Source organism: Vipera ursinii (assembly GCF_947247035.1).
Source record: "Vipera ursinii genome assembly, chromosome: Z".
Lineage (NCBI taxonomy): Eukaryota > Metazoa > Chordata > Lepidosauria > Squamata > Viperidae > Vipera > Vipera ursinii.
The window spans coordinates 28,121,155-28,140,797 of NC_139517.1; the positions used below are offsets into that span (position 1 = coordinate 28,121,155).

General features: G+C 40.5%; 1 protein-coding gene across 1 annotated transcript; it reads right to left on the minus strand.

Annotated features, from left to right (window-relative positions):
* Positions 1–6,573: 6,573 nt before the first annotated feature.
* Positions 6,574–19,359, minus strand: LOC310650129 (testis-specific serine kinase substrate-like; the record flags this gene model as incomplete). The annotated part of the gene is made up of 6 exons (XM_083378965.1): positions 6,574–6,727; positions 9,076–9,234; positions 9,543–9,701; positions 11,846–11,937; positions 14,418–14,652; positions 19,214–19,359. The coding sequence occupies 6 exons, from the start codon at positions 19,357–19,359 to the stop codon at positions 6,574–6,576; spliced, it is 945 nt and encodes a 314-aa protein (XP_083235091.1).
* Positions 19,360–19,643: the final 284 nt, after the last annotated feature.

Genomic DNA, 19,643 nt, shown 5'->3' on the forward strand with positions numbered 1-19,643 from the left:
CCATGTAGATTAAAGATGACTTGTTGAGTATGGTTTGTCACCTAGTTACATATCCATCTAGTAGTGATTTGGCTATACCACATTTTTCCAGTTTAGCAAGAAGGAGGTTGTGGTCTACTTTGTCAAATACCTTGCTGAACTCCAAGTATACTATATCCACAGCATTTTGCTTGTCTACTAATTTAGTCACTTTGTCAAAGAATGAAATAAGATTGGTTTGGCATGATCTGTTTTTAACAAACCCATGCTGGCTTTTAGTTATAACTTTATTTGTTTGTAGATATTTGTAGATCTGTTTTTTATTATCTTTTCCAGTATTTTCCCAGCTATTGATGTTAGGCTGATTGGTCTGCAGTTTCCTAGGTTTTTTCCCCCTTCTTTTTTGAAGATGGGAACCACATCAGCTCTTTTCCAATCCTCAGGTAATTCTCCACTGTTCCAGGATTTTTGAAAGATATGGTACAATGGTTCTGAGATAACATCTGCCAGCTCCTTCGGAACTCTGGGATGTAATCCATCAGGTCCTAGTGAGTTATATTCATCAAAATCAGATAGGTGTTCTCTAACCATTTTATTGCTTATTTTAATTTTTATTTCTTGTCTGTCTTTTACAGTTATGCTTTTGGTACATTGGGCTATGGTTTCTTCTTGTGTGAAAACTGAGTTAAGAATGAGTTAAGCAGTTCTGCTTTCTCTCTGCTGCCTATTACTTCCTTGCCATCTTCCCTCTTAAGTGGACCTACTATTTCCTTGACTTTTTTCTAGTTATGTATATGTTGAAATAAACTTTTTTAAAATTATCTTTGACTTTTGTTGCAAGTCTTTGTTCATTCCGAGCCTTTGCTTTCCTGACTTCATCTTTGCAGAGTTTGGCTATCTACTGATACTCTGCCAATTCCAGCAACTTTCCTTATATGTTTTAGCCTGCAATCCCCTAATCAACTTTCTTGCTCTTCAGACTCTTTCTAGAGTCTCAACAGCTTTTTTACATTGTGGTGACCAAAACTGGATGCAGTATTCCAAGTGTGGCCTTACCAAGGCATTGTAAAATGGTATTAGCACTTCATGTGATCTTGATTCTATCCCTCTGTTAATACAGCCTAGCACTGTGTTGGCTTTTTTGGTAGCTGCAGCACACTACAGGCTCATATTTAGGTTATTGTCCACTAGTACTCCGAGATCCCTCTCACAGTTACTACAATTGAGCAAGGTACCACCTATACTATACCTGTGCATTTGGTTTTTCTTGCCTAAATGTAGAACCTTACTTTTTTCACCACTGAGCACTGGGCCCATGTAGATGCAGTTCCATTGAAGATCACATACTGATTGTGGCTGGTCAGCCAGCTGCAAATCCATCTGGTGGTGATGCTGTCTAACCCAATTTTTCTATCTTATCAAGTAGTATATTGTGGTCTACTTTATCAAATGCCTTACTAATGTCCAAGTAAATTATATCCACAGCATTCCTCTGGTCCACTAATTTTGTCACCTGGTCAAAGAATGCAATAAGATTTGTCTGGCATGATCTGTTTTTGACAAACCCATGTTGGCTTTTGGTAATGACTTTGCCTCTAGGTGTTTGCTGATTTGTTGCTTATCTTTTTTAAGATCTTCCCAGGTATTGAGGTCAGGCCGATAGGTCTGTAGTTTCCTGGATCCATTAGAAATATAAGTTAAGATAGGCAAGAAAATGGTAAGTGAGCACCTGTCCACTCTAGACTAGCTCAAATCGCCAGGACCAGATGGACTACACCCCAAGGTTCTCAAGGAACTGGCAGATGTGATCTCAGAACCACTGAACTATATTTTTCAAAGATCCTGGAGCACTGGGGAACTACCAGAGGACTGGAAAACAGTTGATGTATTTCCCATCTTCAAAAAAAAAAAAGAGAGAGAGAAAGAAAGAAGGAAAAAAAATAGATCCAGGAAACTTCAGACCTATCAGCCTGACCTGGGAAGATTATGGAAAAGAAACAACAAATCAATGAACACTAGAGGCAAACAAAGTCATTACTAAAAGCCAACATGGGTTTGTCAAAAAAGATCATGCTAGACAAATCTTATTGCATTCTTTGACCAAGTTGCAAAATTAGTGGACCAGAGGAATGCTGTGGATATAATTTACTTGGACTTCAGTAAGGCATTTGATAAAGTTGGTATAGGTTTTCCTGCCTGAGCAGGGGGTTGGACTAGATAACCTCCAAGGTACCTTCCAACTTTATTATTATTATTAAATGCAAGAGTAAAACGTTTCCAGCAGATGAACTTAAAACATTCCCTCCTGCTAACTTTGGGCTGTTCTTAAGAGTACAGAGAGAGAAAGGGAGAAGAAAAACAAACAAACACATTTTTCTTCACTCTGTTTGTTGGCCAGACAAACAGAGTGAGGGTATTTTTCTTTTTATGGCTTATTTTAAGCAGAATTTCTAGCAGAATTTTAAAATTCTTTTCTCTTTGGGTTAGAAACAATTAACAGTCACATTTACCTCACACACAAAGACTTTGACACACACATACACACAAAGACAAGGAAAAGAGAACAGAACAGGGAAACAGAAGACTTAGTTTTACACATCCTAGTCATTCCCACCATAAGTCTCAGATAACTCAAATTAGGGAAGGCCCAAATCTTAAACATACCACGTGGTTGGAGGGAGGGAGGGAGGGAGGGAGAGAGAGAGAGAGAGAGAGAGAGAATCACTATTTCTTATTTTTTTAATTTCCCTTTGAGTATGTTTATTTAGCCAAATTGATTTCCCAGCAAAGCCCTAGCAAAGTCCATTTTTTATTTATAGTTTCTCTACCTATCTCTTTTTCATACCTGCCTGAATGGGTAGCTGATTCCCATCCCAGGCCTCAAGCAAGCTTTACTGGGGAGCCTATCTCGACCCTTGAACTAGAACACCCCATGATTCAGGGGTTCACTTTGGTTCTATCAGGTCCAGCGCACTGAAGCCTCCTAGTGAGACTTCTGCCTACCACCACAGTTTTGGGTCAAAAAAGAATCCCTCACAGAGAACTGGGACACTCCTTTAGGGATCAACAACCACGGTTTCAGACTAAAAAGGGGTCTGTTGAGGACTCTTCAGCTCCTCTGCAGAAGGTACGTGGATGCTCTCTTACGGCTTTACCTTCACTTTTCACCACCACTGTTTGCAGACTTCAAATGTCTGGGAGGACCTCTGCTTGCTTTCCAGAGGTAAGGGACGCTCCTTGCCCGGGGCTTAATTTCTTAACTTTGCTTTGCTTTGCTTACAGGGCCTAACCAGCTAGTTGCCCAAATCCAAATCTCTCATTCACTCATTCCACACAGCCTCTCCCTTTTCCCTAACAAAAGGTCCTGTGCTCTGGCCAAACCCCCATGCTTTCCAGGGTCTGCCACTTGAACAGATCCTTTCTGCAGCTAGGAAAGACCAAAAGGAGCAAAATCCAACTGTGATTAGGGAAAAAAGGGTTTTCTCACTCGTACAGAGAAACATACGCACATTTCTTTCACTCCCATGGGCTTTAAAGTTAAAATTTAGAGATACTCACCTTCACCTTCTTTCCAAAGCAGCCCTTGAGCTCAAACCCCAAACTCCCTTTACTACCCTGTCTCCACATGGGCAGGGCCTGGAAAACCCATCACAGACACAAGGGGTCTGCTGCCACCAAGATGGGGCTTACCACTCTCAGTCCATTGGAGAGGTTAGCTTGGAGTCCCATTCTGGTGTGCCAAAATTGTAGGAAGAAAAGTCTTCATCATAGTTCCATCCAAGCCGGGGATAAACAACATGACTGCTTTAGGAAGAAGGTTACAGTTTATTTCAGAGAAAAGCCAGACAGAAAGATGGATCCAGCAGAAAAAGGACTGAGCACATGTAGGGAGTGGGTTTTATACCCCCTAGAGTCTTTTGTTTGGAGTTATTTCTTATGTCAGGCTTTGTATTTCCTGTGTCACATATTTTGACCTGAGTCTGTGTGTGCCTTTCTGGTATTCTTGATGGTTGTGGGTCAATCCTAGTATGTCCAAATATCATATCTTGCTTCCCTGGGGCTGGAGTATATAGATTTTATGTCTTTTGTCTTCCTAAGCTTCTAGCTCCAATCTTCCTGATGGTTTACATTTGCATGTCTATAGAACTGGTTTTCTGCTTGGGGGAAGGAGATCTGGGACTATTAAGAAAACTGGGCATGCTTTCCTGGTTCTTTTTTTTTTTATTAAAGAGTTTTACAAAAGCAAGATTTTACAATATATCCCCAAATCCCCCCCACCCCAAACCCACCCACTTCCCCCCCCCCACTTCCCAGAGCTAAATACAGGATTATAGTTATAATAATCATATTCTAAATAAAAATTATGCATAATATACAATTAACCAAATTCATAATGTGTTTTAACTCCCCTTTAACATAGATACATACAAAGTACCAACACTAAGATCAATAACAATATCCCTCTAAAATCTACTCATAAGCTAAATGGAACTTTTTAGTCCCATATTTATTCTAATCTATCCATCTCCTCCAAACTGAAATATATCTTTCCTGTGAATGATCTTTCAAGTAAGCAGAAATCTTAAACATTTCTGCAAGATTCGAAACTTTAAACACCCATTCTTCTATAGTAGGCAAACTATCCTTCTTACAATATTGTCCCACCAGTAACCGTGCTGCTATCATATTCAACATCAAATTGGTTTCTTTAACATCGCAATCTACAACAATACCCAATAAAAACAATTGCGGAGAAAACTTTATCTTTCTCTTAAAAATCTTTTGAATGTTCCACCAAATTTTAATCCAAAAAGCTTTTATATTTCTACAAGTCCACCACATATGAAAATAGGTGGCATCTAAACTACCACATCTCCAACATTTAGACTGTAAGTTAGGATACATGTTAGACAACTTCTTGGGATCCAGATGCCATCTATAAAACATTTTATAAAAATTTTCTCTTAAGTTTTGAGCCTGAGTAAATTTAACATTTCTGACCCAAATTATCTCCCAAGTGTCCAGCGAAATTGGTTCCTGAATATTTTGTGCCCACTTTATCATAAAATCTTTAACTAATTCCATTTCCGAATCAATTCAATTAAAGCATTATATATCCTCTGTATATGTGCACAATTTAAGTCTCTAATTTGTTTTACTAAATTTTGATCTATAATTGTGATGCCAACCTTTTGATCTGACTTCCACCTAGCTTTCAATTGGGTATATTGAAACCAAGAGTAACTTATGTTTTCTTGTCTTAACTCATCTAATGATTTAAGTTGCCAATCATTCCCTTGCAATCTAAGTAATTCCTTATAAGAAACCATATCCAAACTCACTCCCATAGTTACGCCCTCTATCGCGTGTCCGGGAATTCCCCAAATCGGTATTTTATAATTTAACTTATAATAATACTTTTTCCAGACACGCAATAAAGCACTTCTAAGAATATGGGGTTTAAAAGCCCTGTCCACATTCTTATCGTAAAGCAAATATGCATGCCATCCATATACCAAATCCCAACCCTCAATATTAAGTATTCTCTTATTAGTTAAATTAAGCCAATCACTAACCCACGTCAAGGCAACCGCATCGTAATACAATTTCAAATTCGGCGCCTTAAGTCCCCCTCTTTCCCTAAAGGTAAAGGTAAAGGTTCCCCCGCACATGCGTGCTAGTCGTTTCCGACTCTAGGGGCCGGTGCTCATCTCCGTTTCAAAGCCGAAGAGCCAGCGCTTGTCCGAGGACATCTCCATGGTCATGTGGCCGGCATGACTAGACGCCAAAGGCGCACGGAACGCTGTTACCTTCCCACCGGAGTGGTCCCTATTTTTCTACTTGCATTTTTACGTGCTTTCGAACTGCTAGGTGGGCAGAAGCTGGGACTAGTAACAGGCGCTCACTCTGCTACGCGGCACTCGGGATTCGACCCGCCAAACTGATCGACAAGCTCAGCGTCTTAACCCACTGAGCCACCCTTAGCATCTTGTAAAATCTTAAATTTAACTCTTGGTTTTTTCCCCACCCAAATAAATTTATTAATACCCTTCTGCCATTGATCAAGGTTGGCATCCTTTTTCAATATAGGTATCATTTGAAACAAAAAGAGAAACTTTGGCAGAACATTCATTTTAACAACTGCAATTCTTCCCAAGAAAGATAATTGTAATTTTTTCCAATTATTTAAGTCCCTTTGTACCTTCAACCATAGTTTCATAATTATTCTTATACAATGTTACATTTGAAGCTGCAATATATACTCCTAAATATTTAACCTTTTTCACTATTTCAAAACCTGTTAATTTAGATAACATCCCTTTCACTCATAGATAAATTCTTAGATAACATCTTAGTCTCATTACTTATTACTTATTATTTCCTGGTTCTTCAATATCTTTTTAGGAAATATATTTTTTTGCCCTTTTAATATTTCCTTCTCTGTAGCTTTGCAGATTGTACATATCAAAAATGGATCTGCTCCAAATCTCCCAGATCATGATCTGGCCTGCATCGACCCAAGGTCAGAAGAATGCTCTAGAAAGGCTTCACTCTGAAATCTTTTTATTGGGGGCAGGAGGGTCTGGGCTTAGTCTACTCTGTGCCTCGCTGTGTCATCGACTTCTGCAAATGCTGGCAGCTGGGGCATATGCCTTCTGATTGGCTCTGCTGCTTCAGTTCCTCCAAAATGGGTGCTGTTGCATGCTCAAACATCTTTCGCAGCACCTCTGTATTCACAATGCTGTAGCTGTTGGTAGGAAATGAACCAGGAAGTGAAATAAAAGTGTCAGTTCGAAGAGGGTTAAAAATTACTGTTAGCAGGAGAAAAGAAAGAGGAGAGGAGAGCGTGTGAAAATTCTAAGCTTAAAGAGAATTTTAAAAAGCTATTTAAAATCCAGGCCCTTTTCGTTCTTCTAAACATACTTGTCATTATCATAAGCTTTAGCAACTTGACCTTTTCCAAAGAAATAAAAAACAGATGTTGTCAAGAATATAAAGCCAACGACAGATACTGGATGTTATAGAAATCTCCATTTTCAGCAGCAGCCAATTAACTGCTCATGCGATTAGTCAAATTAATGGCTTCTCTTTTGTGAACTGGAAAATTGAAATTACTTGCTGGTCCATGAAAGGAAAGGGACGCGGTGGCTCAGTGGGTTAGGACGCTGAGCTTGTCGATCGGAAGGTCGGCAGTTTGGCGGGTCGAATCCTGAGTGCCGCGTAGCAAAGTGAGCGCCTGTTACTCGTCCCAGCTTCTGCCCACCTAGCAGTTCGAAAGCACGTAAAAATGCAAGTAGAAAAATAGGGACCACTACGGTGGGAAGGTAACAGCGTTCCGTGTGCCTTTGGCATCTAGTCATGCCGGCCACATGACCAGAGGACGTCCTCGGACAAGCGCTGGCTCTTCGGCTTTGAAACGGAGATGAGCACTGCCCCCTAGAGTCAGAAACGACTAGCACGCATGTGCGGGGGAACCTTTACCTTTACCTTTTACCATGAAAGGAAATCTGTAAAATTAAATCAGTGTTTTGGGTTAACATACTGTTTGTGGACTGTTTAAGGGGGTTTTTTGGGGGTAGCACTCGATAGAAAAATCTTAGAGTTTGTAACTGTTCTCATTCATCATGTCCATCCAATAAGAGAGTGTTTTTCACCCTCGGCAATGTCAAGCTGGATAGGCTTCAGCTCATGTTACAGATTCTCTTGCTTGAGCAGGGGGCTGGACTAGGTTAGAAGACCTCCAAAGTCCTTTCCAGCTCTATTCTGTTCTGTTCTGTTCTGTTCCGTTCCGTTCCATTCCATTCCATTCATAAAAAGTGGAGAATTCTAGGAATTGAGGTCCATACAGCATAAAATTGTCAAGCTTGAGATGACTGCAGTAATACAAAGGTAGTCATGCTCAGACACCCCTCATTTAAGTTACATTATTTGGAGCACCCAGGACTACTTTTTCACTGTGCCTGCCCTCTTACACAGCACTCTTCCCAAAATTCAGGTGGCCCTGAGACCTGGCTTTTCAAAGGCCTGAGACCTGGCTTTTCCGTAGACACTGGGTATGGAGGTTTTCTCCCAGTTGACCATTTCTGGATTTATTTTGGTTGATAAAGTTAATTTTATTGTATTTTAATGTTGTAGGGTTTATTACTTGTTCTCTATTGGTGTAAACTACTCTGGTTCATATTTCAACTGGAAAGCTATTAAATTGATTTAATCAGTCGGTCGATCATGCTAAGCCATAATATGGCAAGTTTGGTTTTATCTTAGCTTTTGTCACCCTTGGGGATTACAAAGCATAAGTTATATCAAGTTCAGCACCTCATCTGCTTTGCCCAAAACATCACAGAATGTCACAATTTAAAGGCAGAATATTAAATTTCTATGTTTTTGAGTAAAAAACAGCAAATATGATGGGAATGGAAGTCTTAGCCCAGAAGATGAAATACATTTATATTTTTAACAATTTCTTCTGTCAGAAAACCTCTCTAGAACATCCCTTCTTGGATAAGCAAGTCATTGGAAGAGTTCCTGCAGCCCACCAGCAGGCTGGAATTTAAACAGTAATCCAGGCCTACCTTTGATTTATGGCTTAACATGTGTGAATATAGCCAGTGCAAATAGTCATCATTAATGATATATCACTCATATTTATGAATGCTTGCAGATGATTTCCTGAGATTTTCTTTTTGCAGATTTCTGGCATTTACTTCTGGTTTCTGGTAAAATGCCCATTGAGTAAAATTGGTTCACTTAACAACTGTGGTGTTTGCTTAAGAATTGTGGTGTTCGCTTAATAGCCTCCACAAAAAATGTTGCAAAATCAGGTGCCGTCAGATGGTGACCTGCTTAATGACTGTCATGACTATAATTCCAGGCTCAATTAGTCATACAGTATGTCAAGAATTATGCTTTGTTTAATAAATTATGATTAAGAAAACCATTGTTTAGAGGCTTTACGTCACTGGCCTCCATGAAATCAGGGAAATCAAACTTAACATTGCCTTAATCTACACATCCTTCCTTGGTCTAGCCTTCTGATTTTCATTATCAAGTTGGCATATATTCTTCAATTCTGACCCTGAAGTTTGAACTAGGTACCTGGAACATCTAGCACAAGTAGAAGGAGGCCAATTGAGTGTTTCTATGTTCTTGAGTGTTCCAAGATATTGGGATACATCTTCCAGGAGTGGATTCACCTGCCAGAGCCCATCCAGATCTACACGGAGCTGAGTCAGAGATACTGATGCTCGCTTTGCCCTGGCATGAGAAGAAAAGAAAACGGTGACAGTGTCAACAAGTAGAATGACAAACATTCACAGATTACAAATTCAAAGCCCTATAACAGCTCAGAGAGATGCAAGTTTGCCAGCCAAATAGATCGTAGCTGTAGGGAACAGCAAACAGTGGATTATTCTTGACTCCATCATCTCTTAAATCTGATACTTCTTTCACTGGGATTAAGAGGCCACAACTCAATAGGACTTAGGAGGACTGGAGACAGGAGGAGAGATATGGCCATCCAGCTTCAAGAAAAGGGAGCCTCTTTGCTCAAGAGAGGCACATACGTGGCAGAAACTTCATCCAGTTCCTCCCGCAGCATCCTGAGTGCTTGGCCTTGTTCCACTTGTGTCCTTTCCCGCTGGGGAAGCACTCCCTCCAAGCGTACCCCCAGATGAGCCAATAGCAGCAACACCTCCTTCTGGGCCAGCTCCAGCATCCATTTCCTAAAGTGAGATGTGATAGAAAAAGATCAGGTTGGAGGACATCTTGTTGCCTCTAGCAAAATCAAGGCTCCACCCCTCCAATCTCATCTCAGAGAGATATGAAGAGGAGCAGTGCACTATTGAAGTTCACTCTCCCCCAAAATGGGCAACCTTGGGGATGTTGCCTCCAAGCTACTTATCAAGTACAAAAGTTTAGTTTAGTTTAGTTTAGTTTTATTAAATTTTTATACCGCCCTTCTCCCGAAGGACTCAGGGCGGTGAACAGGGCATATAATAAAAATACAAAAGTACAAAAGTTAAAAAAGAATTAAATTATTGCCCAAAATAAAACAGTAAGAATATACAAATATTAAAACCCTAAGTTAACTCCCCATCAGGCCAGGCCAGCTTGTTCGAATAAATGGGTCTTTAACCCGCGCCGGAAGGCGCGGAGATCCGGTGCCATCCGGAGCTCAACCGGCAGTTGATTCCACAGAGCCGGGGCGCCCACAGAGAAGGCCCTCCCCCTGGGGGCCACCAGCCGGCATTCTCTGACCGGAGGCACCCTGAGGAGGCCCTCTCTGTGGGAACGCACAGGGCGGAGGGGAGTCGACGCCGGCAGCAGGTGGTCCCCGAGGTATTCCGGACCCATGCCATGTAAGGACTTAAAAACCATCACTAAGACCTTGAACCTCACCCGGAAGACAACTGGTAACCAATGCAGCTCGTGGAGCAAAGGTGTAACATGGGAGTACCGGGAAACTCCCAAGACAACTCTTGCGGCCGCATTCTGTACCAGTTGGAGCCTCCGAGTGGTCTTCAAGGGAAGCCCCATGTAGAGAGCATTGCAATAGTCAAGACGAGAGGTCACGAGCGCATGAGTGACCGTACACAGGGCATCCCAGTCTAGATAGGGCCGCAACTGACGCACCAGGCGAACCTGAGCGAAAGCTCCCCTAGTCACGGCTACTATATGAGCTTCTAAGGTAAGCCGTGAATCTAGGAGGACTCCCAAGTTGCAAGCCCTATCCACGGGGGGTAAAGACTCACCCCCCATAGAAAGCGATGGAACATTTTTAATGTCCCAGGATGCCGGAATGTACAGCCACTCAATCTTGTCAGGGTTGAGTTGAAGTCTGTTCCTCCCCATCCAGACCCGAACAGCCTCCAGGCAACGGGACATCACAGCGAGGGCATCACTGGGGTGGTTTGCGGTCGAAATAAAAAGTTGGGTATCATCGGCATATTGATGATACCCAACTCCAAAACCACGAATGATCTCACCCAGCGGTTTCATGTAGATGTTGAACAGGAGAGGCGAGAGAACCGATCCCTGAGGAACTCCACAAACGAGAGACCTAGGGGCCGATCTCTGCCCCCCTGCCAACACCGACTGCGAACGTCCCAGGAGATAGGAGGAGAACCACCGAAGAACCGTGCCTCCCACTCCCAATCCCCTGAGACGCCGCAGCAGGATGTTGTTTGGAGTTGTTTGGAGACCCCAATCGCCATCCCCTGTTCCAGCAATTAACATGAGGTCTTACCAACGAAGGTCTTCTACTTGAACCTGTTGCTGCAAGTTATGCAGTTTCTCCTAAGCAAAGTAGGGGAAGCGACAGGGAAAGAATAAGATTAATTTGGGGGTATTCAGGCTATTTGTGCGCTGTTTTCTTTTCCAATTAGCAATCTGATACAGTAAAACTCTATAGAGTTCAAGTCCACAAAGAAAATAAAATGGAGCACCAGAGGCAACAAAATACCTTTCTCTAACCTAGCATCCTCAAGATGTCATAAACTACAATGGTCTCAATTCCCAACCATATAACTTGGCTAGTTAGGAACTCCAATTGAAGTATTCCAATACACCTGGAAAATGCTAACCTGAGAAAACCTAAAAGTTATCTTTGATGGCAGTTGTGGGCATGTGTGTGTGTCAATTACTTTAATTTCCCTTGGGGTCATGGATCAAATAAGTCAACGTGGCAGCTGTGATCACTTGATTAAATCCTGTCCATTTTGTTATGCGTATTGCAACAAGCTTAAAACTGGGCCAGGACTCCAATTATGTGATTCCAACTATCTTATTTAACAGGCTGGTCTTCAGTGTTCTGTTTCTTCATTTCCTTTCCTTCCTGCCGAATGGGCTGGCTGGAACAATTGGTCACCTTGGCTTGGCTGCAGATGTGGTACACAACTGGGCTAAAGCAAGAGGAGGAACATATTGTTCATCTAAGACATCCTTCACCTCAAAGTGAACCTTTAGAAAATACAACTCAGAAAATCCTCACAAGAATGCGGTTTTGTGTTCCTTTCTTTGTGATGAAATCCAAATTTAATATAAAGGTAAACGAAAGGGACAAACTGCAGAAACACTTACAGCATTTTTAAAAAGGGACAGTCCTCCTCCTCCTCCTCCATTTCCCACTTTTTATTTAGAAGTCTACAGAGGATAGCAACTAACTGAATGTAGCTATCTTGACAGTCAATCATATACTACTCATGATAACCCACTAAGAAGTGCCCAGAAACAAAGGAAAAGTTGTTCCTTTGAATTGCAAATAACCTTGAAGACAGCTGGGAACAAAGGAAGAGCCAGCTATAAGATTAAAAAGTGTTTGAAAGAAAAATAAACAAACACATGGACTGTTGCTTAAACCTAAGAACTGTTTATGGAAAAGAAAAACCTTGGCTTTTTGGCTAATCTTTTAGAGGAGAATTTGCAGGAACGATTTAAAGTGGCTTAATATACTGAATCTGTAATTCTGACTGACTGATAAATTTGACTTTTGAATTAAAATATTGATGAATGATTATTTGAAGGGGGGAGAGAACATGGATATCACATACATATCAAAAAATGACAGGAAGCCACATTCAATATTTTCTCCTGAAAAATCAAGGGGCTCCAGAAGCAATACTTCAAGGTAAGATAAATACTTTCCTGGAGGAAATATATGTAATGTTAGGAGAAATGCAAATGACAATAGATTCAAACCCTGTCGAAATTCAAAACAACTTTGAGGATTTAAATGAGTATATCTCCAATCTACAATTAAAAAATACCCAGGAAATAACGACAAAGGAACAAACAAATCAGACAGCAGATTACAAACTAGAAGTGTATGATCAAATTGATGAAATAACAAAGGAAAAAAATTACAATTTGACACAAACAGGAAAAAATCTACAAGGTTCTGATACAACAAAAAAAATGGAGAACCATTAAAGTTTGGGGGACAGAAAGAATTTATCTTACTTACTTCATCTTTTGTATTCCCAACCTTTGTAAAAATACAGGAACTGTTGGGTAAGTGGATTACATCAATTTGGAAAATTACTTGGCAAAAGAAGAAGATCACAGACAGATACAAGAGATTTGACTCGCCCCACCAGATGGACTATTACATGAATAAACATTTGTTTGAATATGGCTAAAAGGACAGAGAATTTTGAACATAAAGGGGCCTTATAACAAGAATAATAATGAGATTTAAGTAATATAGTATGTTTTATAATATATTAAATGTTAAAATAATAGGTTGATGTAACTTTTATTAATATATAAGTATAATATAAACTGATTAAAAGGGATGGTATATCTAGATACTATAAGTAGATAAAAAGTATAGTATTTTTATAATGCATGACATAAAATATTGGGATGATGTACCTAAATGGGAAAATTTAGACAATGAGATGACTTAATATGAAGAAATTATGACTGATAAGAATTGGATTGAATATCAGGGAATCTAATCGAACAAAAATTATAAAAATAGATGTATGCTGAACTAATGAGATGATGATTATGAGAATAATATAAGCTGAAAAGAATGTTATATAGGGAGATTATTATTATTTGTATAAATATAAAAAATGCCTATACCTAACCATTTATATATTGAAAATATTAAAAATTATATTTTGGCTAAGGTTGAAGAAGGAAAATAAAAATGGGAGAAGGGAAGATCAAAGAAATGTATTATTAATTTATTAATTATGGAATTATCAAAATTAATCATTATTGACTGTTAATTAATTAATAATGTCCTTTTTTCTTGTTAAAATATAAACCAAGACAACATGCTGTACACCAGCATGTTTGCAAGAGAAATTTGCAAGAGAACCTGTTAATCTACTGCAGCGGTGGCTCAGTGGGTTAGGACGCTGAGCTTGTCGATCAGATGGTCGGCAGTTTGGCGGGTCAAATCCCAAGTGCCGCGTAGCAGAGTGAGCGCCTGTTACTCGTCCCAGCTTCTGCCAACCTAGCAGTTCGAAAGCACGTAAAAAATGCAAGTAGAAAAATAGGGACCACTCCGGTGGGAAGGTAACAGCGTTCCGTGCGCCTTTGGCGTCTAGTCATGCCGGCCACATGACCACGGAGACGTCCTCAGACAAGCGCTGGCTCTTCGGCTCTTCGGCTTTGAAACGGAGATGAGCACCGGCCCCTAGAGTCGGAAACGACTAGTACGCATGTGCGGGGGAACCTTTACCTTACCTTTACCTAGCACTAAAGAGACTAGTGTTTTATGCACTTAAACAAATAGCTATCATGGCATACAGTAGCTTATTGGCATAATCACCTTATTATTTAAAGAGCCATAAGAGTTATTTTTGGGGGTAAGGGGAAAAGAAGCATTTTTTACTTGTTTATTATTAGAACAATGCTAATTCAGAACAATATAATGATATAGTAAAGCAGCAACAGGTATGTGGGCTTGTGACTCATTTCCTCACCTGTTGGCTAGAAGCATTGTCTTCATCTTCTGACCAAGCTGGCTTGATGGGAAGCAGAGGATCCCATCTTTCGTCCCCTGCTCCCCACGGCAGGCCCTCATCATCTGTGGACTCATTCTCCGTGGTGGAATCATCACGTTCCCCATCAGTAAGATTCAGGAGAGAAACATTAGTACAAGCAGAAGAACGCTTCAAGTTCAGATTAGGGCTTTCGCTGGTAAAATGGGGCTCAACTCTGGGTTGCGAAAAAGTACATTCATTATCCTTAGATAATAGTAATGGACTACATTTTTCTTACATAATATATTACATAATATATTTATGGTAGTTTTGATAATTTACTACAATAAAGACATTGTGATGCCTCAATGGCTAACATATCTCTTGGCAACCTAAACTTTTGGGGACCAAATACAATCCTTGGCTGGTAGCAATTTTACCATTTTTCTGCCATGTTTTCTAAACTCCCTTGATGAGCAAACAAGTGTCAATACATGGAGATATGAAAAAAAATGACAGACAAAATCCTAGTTCACCTCTCCCAAACATGATGCTTTCTAAGTTTGTGTTTGTTGTTAACACCCCCAATTTATGGGATTACTATATGGAAATTCTGGAATATTGTCCTGGAAATTTTGAGAATTGAAATCCAATGCATTGTTAGAGCATCTGGTTTTATTTATGTATTGCATCATTTATATATTGCAGCCAAGTTAACACATTTTGGGTGACCCACATACTATCTGTTAAATATTGGGTTCAGGAACGCAGGAAGGACGCAGGCAGCAGAGTTCGGCATAGCAGCTCTTTATTGGTGTGAAAATTGAGTTGGTGAATAGGGGTTACCTGTACCCTTTATATACCTGTCCAGGTACACACCCAACCAATCAGTTTAAACCTCCGTTTCCCGCAGAAAGCTTATCCCAGCCACAACAGTTTCGGTATAGCGCCACCTGGTGGTATTGGCTATGCCGCTGCTTAAGGTGCTTCTTTAAACCCATACATAACACTATCGTATCCCTCCACCAATAAATTTAAGCAACAGACTATTCCAAAGAGATAGGGCAACTATAAAAAAGGCTCTCATCTCCATCACTTCTTAAAGTGGTGGGGGGGAGTGGATTCCAAAGAAGCCCCTCCCAGATAGGACCCACAATATCTATGTGAAGAAGATGGTTCCTAAAGTATCATAACCCAACAGGGGGAAGGTTTTATAGAATAAAATAAGGATTTTATATAGGAAAATTTATTAACCAATACATAGTTCCCAGGCCAATGCTACCCTGCTGAAGCAGGTCTCAGCTCACAGCCTATGAGCACCAACTTGAGTTTTAAATAATCTTCAAAGGCAGCCCATGCAAAGTATATTGGAATAAACAATGTTGAGGCAATGAGGATAAGAGTGTCTGTCAATGTCTTCCAGTCCCAAAGGACACAACGGGAACACTAGACAACACTTGGGAAAGGCTTTCTTGGTAATAGAATCCATCTGCTAATGATCCCTATTTTTATTCTAACTCTGTCAAGGAATGCGAACCTGTCTAAAGCCAACACTGGGGCACAAAATAAGACCAATTCTTTCTGAACAAGCAATAACATCCTCATGCTATGATTCAGTTTAATATAGTTTCTTGCCATCCCATCCAATCTCTCACTTCACACCCCACGTGAAGATCACCTCTGCATTTCCTGCTATGTTCAGCCATAAAGTTTGGTGTCGTTATATATAATGTAGTACATACTGTTGAACTCTCCTTTCAAACCAACAAATGACCTTTCCCAGTGGTTTCTTTAAATAACAAAAAGGGGAGAGATAAGAGGAGAGAGAATCAAATCCTAGAGCATTGCACATTCAAGTGCCCTATGGTGTCACTTTTGTTGTCTTCTCTTGACATTACAAATATAACGAAAAAATGGAACCCCTGCAGAATAATGCCACCCACCCACCATCACATCTATCCATCTCTTAGATAGTCCAAAAAACTTTCATGGTCAGTGCTACAAAACAGAGAAGTTTAATTGGACGAGGAATTCAAGCCGCTCGTGGCAAAATTAATGTCACAGAGGACCCTGTCTGCTACCTCAGAGTTCACAAGATCAAACCAGGCGCAAATGACTGTGTAAGATACTGTTTCAGCCACTCTGTAGGATTCTACCCATAAGTTAGCTCAAAGTCTATAGAAAAGGCTACATTTAGAAAAAGTCACCAGGGAAAATAAATCAAGCACATACAAAGCCAGGATTTCTGAGATATCAGTGACAACCATCTTAAGGTGCAATTTCTTATCTAGCTGAGTGAACAAATATCTCACTTAAGAAAGCAGTATTTAACAGCCTTATATATGGAAAACCTGGATTTTCTTCAGAACTATAATTGGGACCAGAAAATGAAGAAAATAATGGGAAGGCTTTTTTTCTCCTGCTTGCCTGGGCAGAAATCAGAAATGAGTTTTTTAAAAGGAGCAATGATTCATATGCTTTGCTAGAAAGGGTAAACTAAAGTGTAAGTTCCTGAGCCTGAATCAGCACCATGTATGAAGAAGGGCTGACTGGCTTTTAAGTTACATGTTATTGGAACCAAAAACCAATTTGATTTAATAGAATCACTTTTAAACACTGATGTCAAACTTGCCACGTCACGTGATGTGTCGTGACGTATCGCGACTCTTTTTGCATTGCTGGCAATGGGGTGGGCACGGGTTCAGTATGATGAAACCAGCCTGCGGGCTGGCAATTTGACACCCCTGCTCTAGAAGATAAAATCAATCCGGAAGATAGGCTTAAGATAATGAAGGATCTTAACAGACTTGAACAAAATGAATTTCAATGGTGAAAAAAGTAAAGTTCTACATTTAGGCAAGAAAAACCAAATGCACAGGTATAGCATAGGTGGTACCTTGCTCAATAGTAGTAATTGTGAGACGGATCTCGGAATCCTAGTGGACAATCACTTAAATATGAGCCAGCAGTGTGCTGCAGCTTCCAAAAAAGCCAACACAATGCTAGGCTGCATTAACAGAGGGATAGAATCAAGACCACACTTGGAATACTGCATCCAGTTTTGGTCACCAAGATGTAAAAAAGATGTTGAGACTCTGGAAAGAGTACAAAGAGCAACAAAGATGATTAGGGGACTGGAGGTTAAAACCAGGGCTTTTTTTGTCATAGAATGCCCACAATGGAGTTCCGGCACCTTTTTTGAATGAACCTTGTAGGGTAGGCAAGGCAGGTTGTATAATGTCAGTTCCAGCACTTTTTTTTTCAAAAAAAGCACTGATTAAAATATTTAAGGAACGGTTGCTGGAATTAGGTATGTCTAGTTCCATGTGCCTTTGGCATCTAGTCATGCCGGCCACATGACCACGGAGACGTTCTCGGACAAGCGCTGGCTCTTCGGCTTTGAAACAGAGATGAGCACCGGCCCCTAGAGTCGGAAACAACTAGCACGCATGTGCGGGGGAACCTTTACCTTTACCTAGTTCAGGGGTCAGCAACCTGAAACAGTGAAAGAGCCACTCGGAACCGGTTCCCTCACAAAAGGAAAAACTGGGAGCCGCAAAAAATGTGTCCGCATGTGCAGAACAGGGTTTGACTGAAGAGTGGAGCCAAGGCAAGATATGCACCTACCCTGCATATTTGAATTGATTGAACTTTTTTAGTCCCATTTTTTTTTTTGGACTGCACATGGCAGAGGACTGGGAGCCGCAGGAGACGGCTGAAAGAGCCACATCCGGAGCCGCAGGTTGCACACCTGTGACCTAGTTTAATGAAGAGAAGGACGAGGGGGAACATAGCAGTGTTCCAATATCTCAGGGGTTGCCACAAAGTAGAGGGAGTCAAGCTATTGTCCAAAGTGCCCGAAGGCAAGAAAAGAAGCAAAGGATGGAAACTAATCAAGGAGAGAAGCAACCTAGAACTAAGGAGAAACTTCCTGACAGTTAGAACAATTAACCAGTGGAACAACCTGCCTCCAGAAGTGGTAAATGCTCCAACACTGAAAGTTTTTAAGAAGAGACTGGACAGCCATTTGTTTGAAATGGTATAGGGTTTCCTGCCTGAGCAGGGGGTTGGACTAGATGACCTCCAAGGTCCCTTCCAACATCATCATCATCATCATCACCACTACCACCACCACTACCATCATCATTATTATTACTATTACTATTATTTAATAATAATAATAGTGACAATATCTATAATACCATCAAACATCCACATCTGCCTATCCCAGGTCCTTGGTAAGGACTCGATAGGTAGACAAAAATGGCAAATCCAGTCTGAACATCTGGCTGACTGTGCAATTAATAATAATAATAATAATAATAATAATAATAATAATAATAATAATAATAATAATAATAATAATAGCAGCAGCAAATTAGTGCTGGTGTGAAATACCTCCCCTGAGGCTTAGATGAATTCTCACAATACCTAGCCAGTATTGTTAGTAATAACTATTGTTATCACACCTGCTCTAGATCAGATGCAATTGATTATCTACTTAGCCTAATGCTGAACTAGAAATTCATTATTCTCAGACTGACCATGAGGCCACAAATTCTGGAAGCTATAGTCCAGCAAAGCTGGGATCTGAGGGCAGCAATTCTCCAAATTCCGGAGAAGATTTTTTTGCATCATCTGCTTTGGTCTTTCAACCTGAAGAACCCTGGGACTGAATCTGAAAACATTTGTAGGCAAATAGATGTGCAACTGGCATACTCACATCCCTGTACAAAATTTGCTGCAACAAATACACTGAACTCCACCTCCATTCTTTCCCTTCCCAGATCACTCACCCATGGAAAGCGATACCTTTCTTCTTTTGGGAGATACTAGCAGTCTTTCCAAACTCCTCCTTGCTGCCCTGAGTCTGACTCTCAATTCCTGTTGGTGTGTCTCCTGCCTCATTTATTTCTTTGAATTGCCAGATGGTTTTCACCATGTTGGCCATTACTGGTTCGGGGGCCAATACCTGGTATGAGCACAAATTTTCTTGCCTGCACCTAGGAACATCTATCACTTATAATCCAGCGTGCCTCCAAGTAGGGCAAGGATCTACCAGCTGCTCCAATGACCTCACAACAGTTGCCATGGAGCTGACAATTATGTGACCCCATTTTTCCATCAACCATTTATTTCACCAACATTCTATGATGTCAGTATAGATGATGTCATTATGGAAAGAAAATTAATCCAAGGCTGTAATGCTGACATCAAAAGTATTGC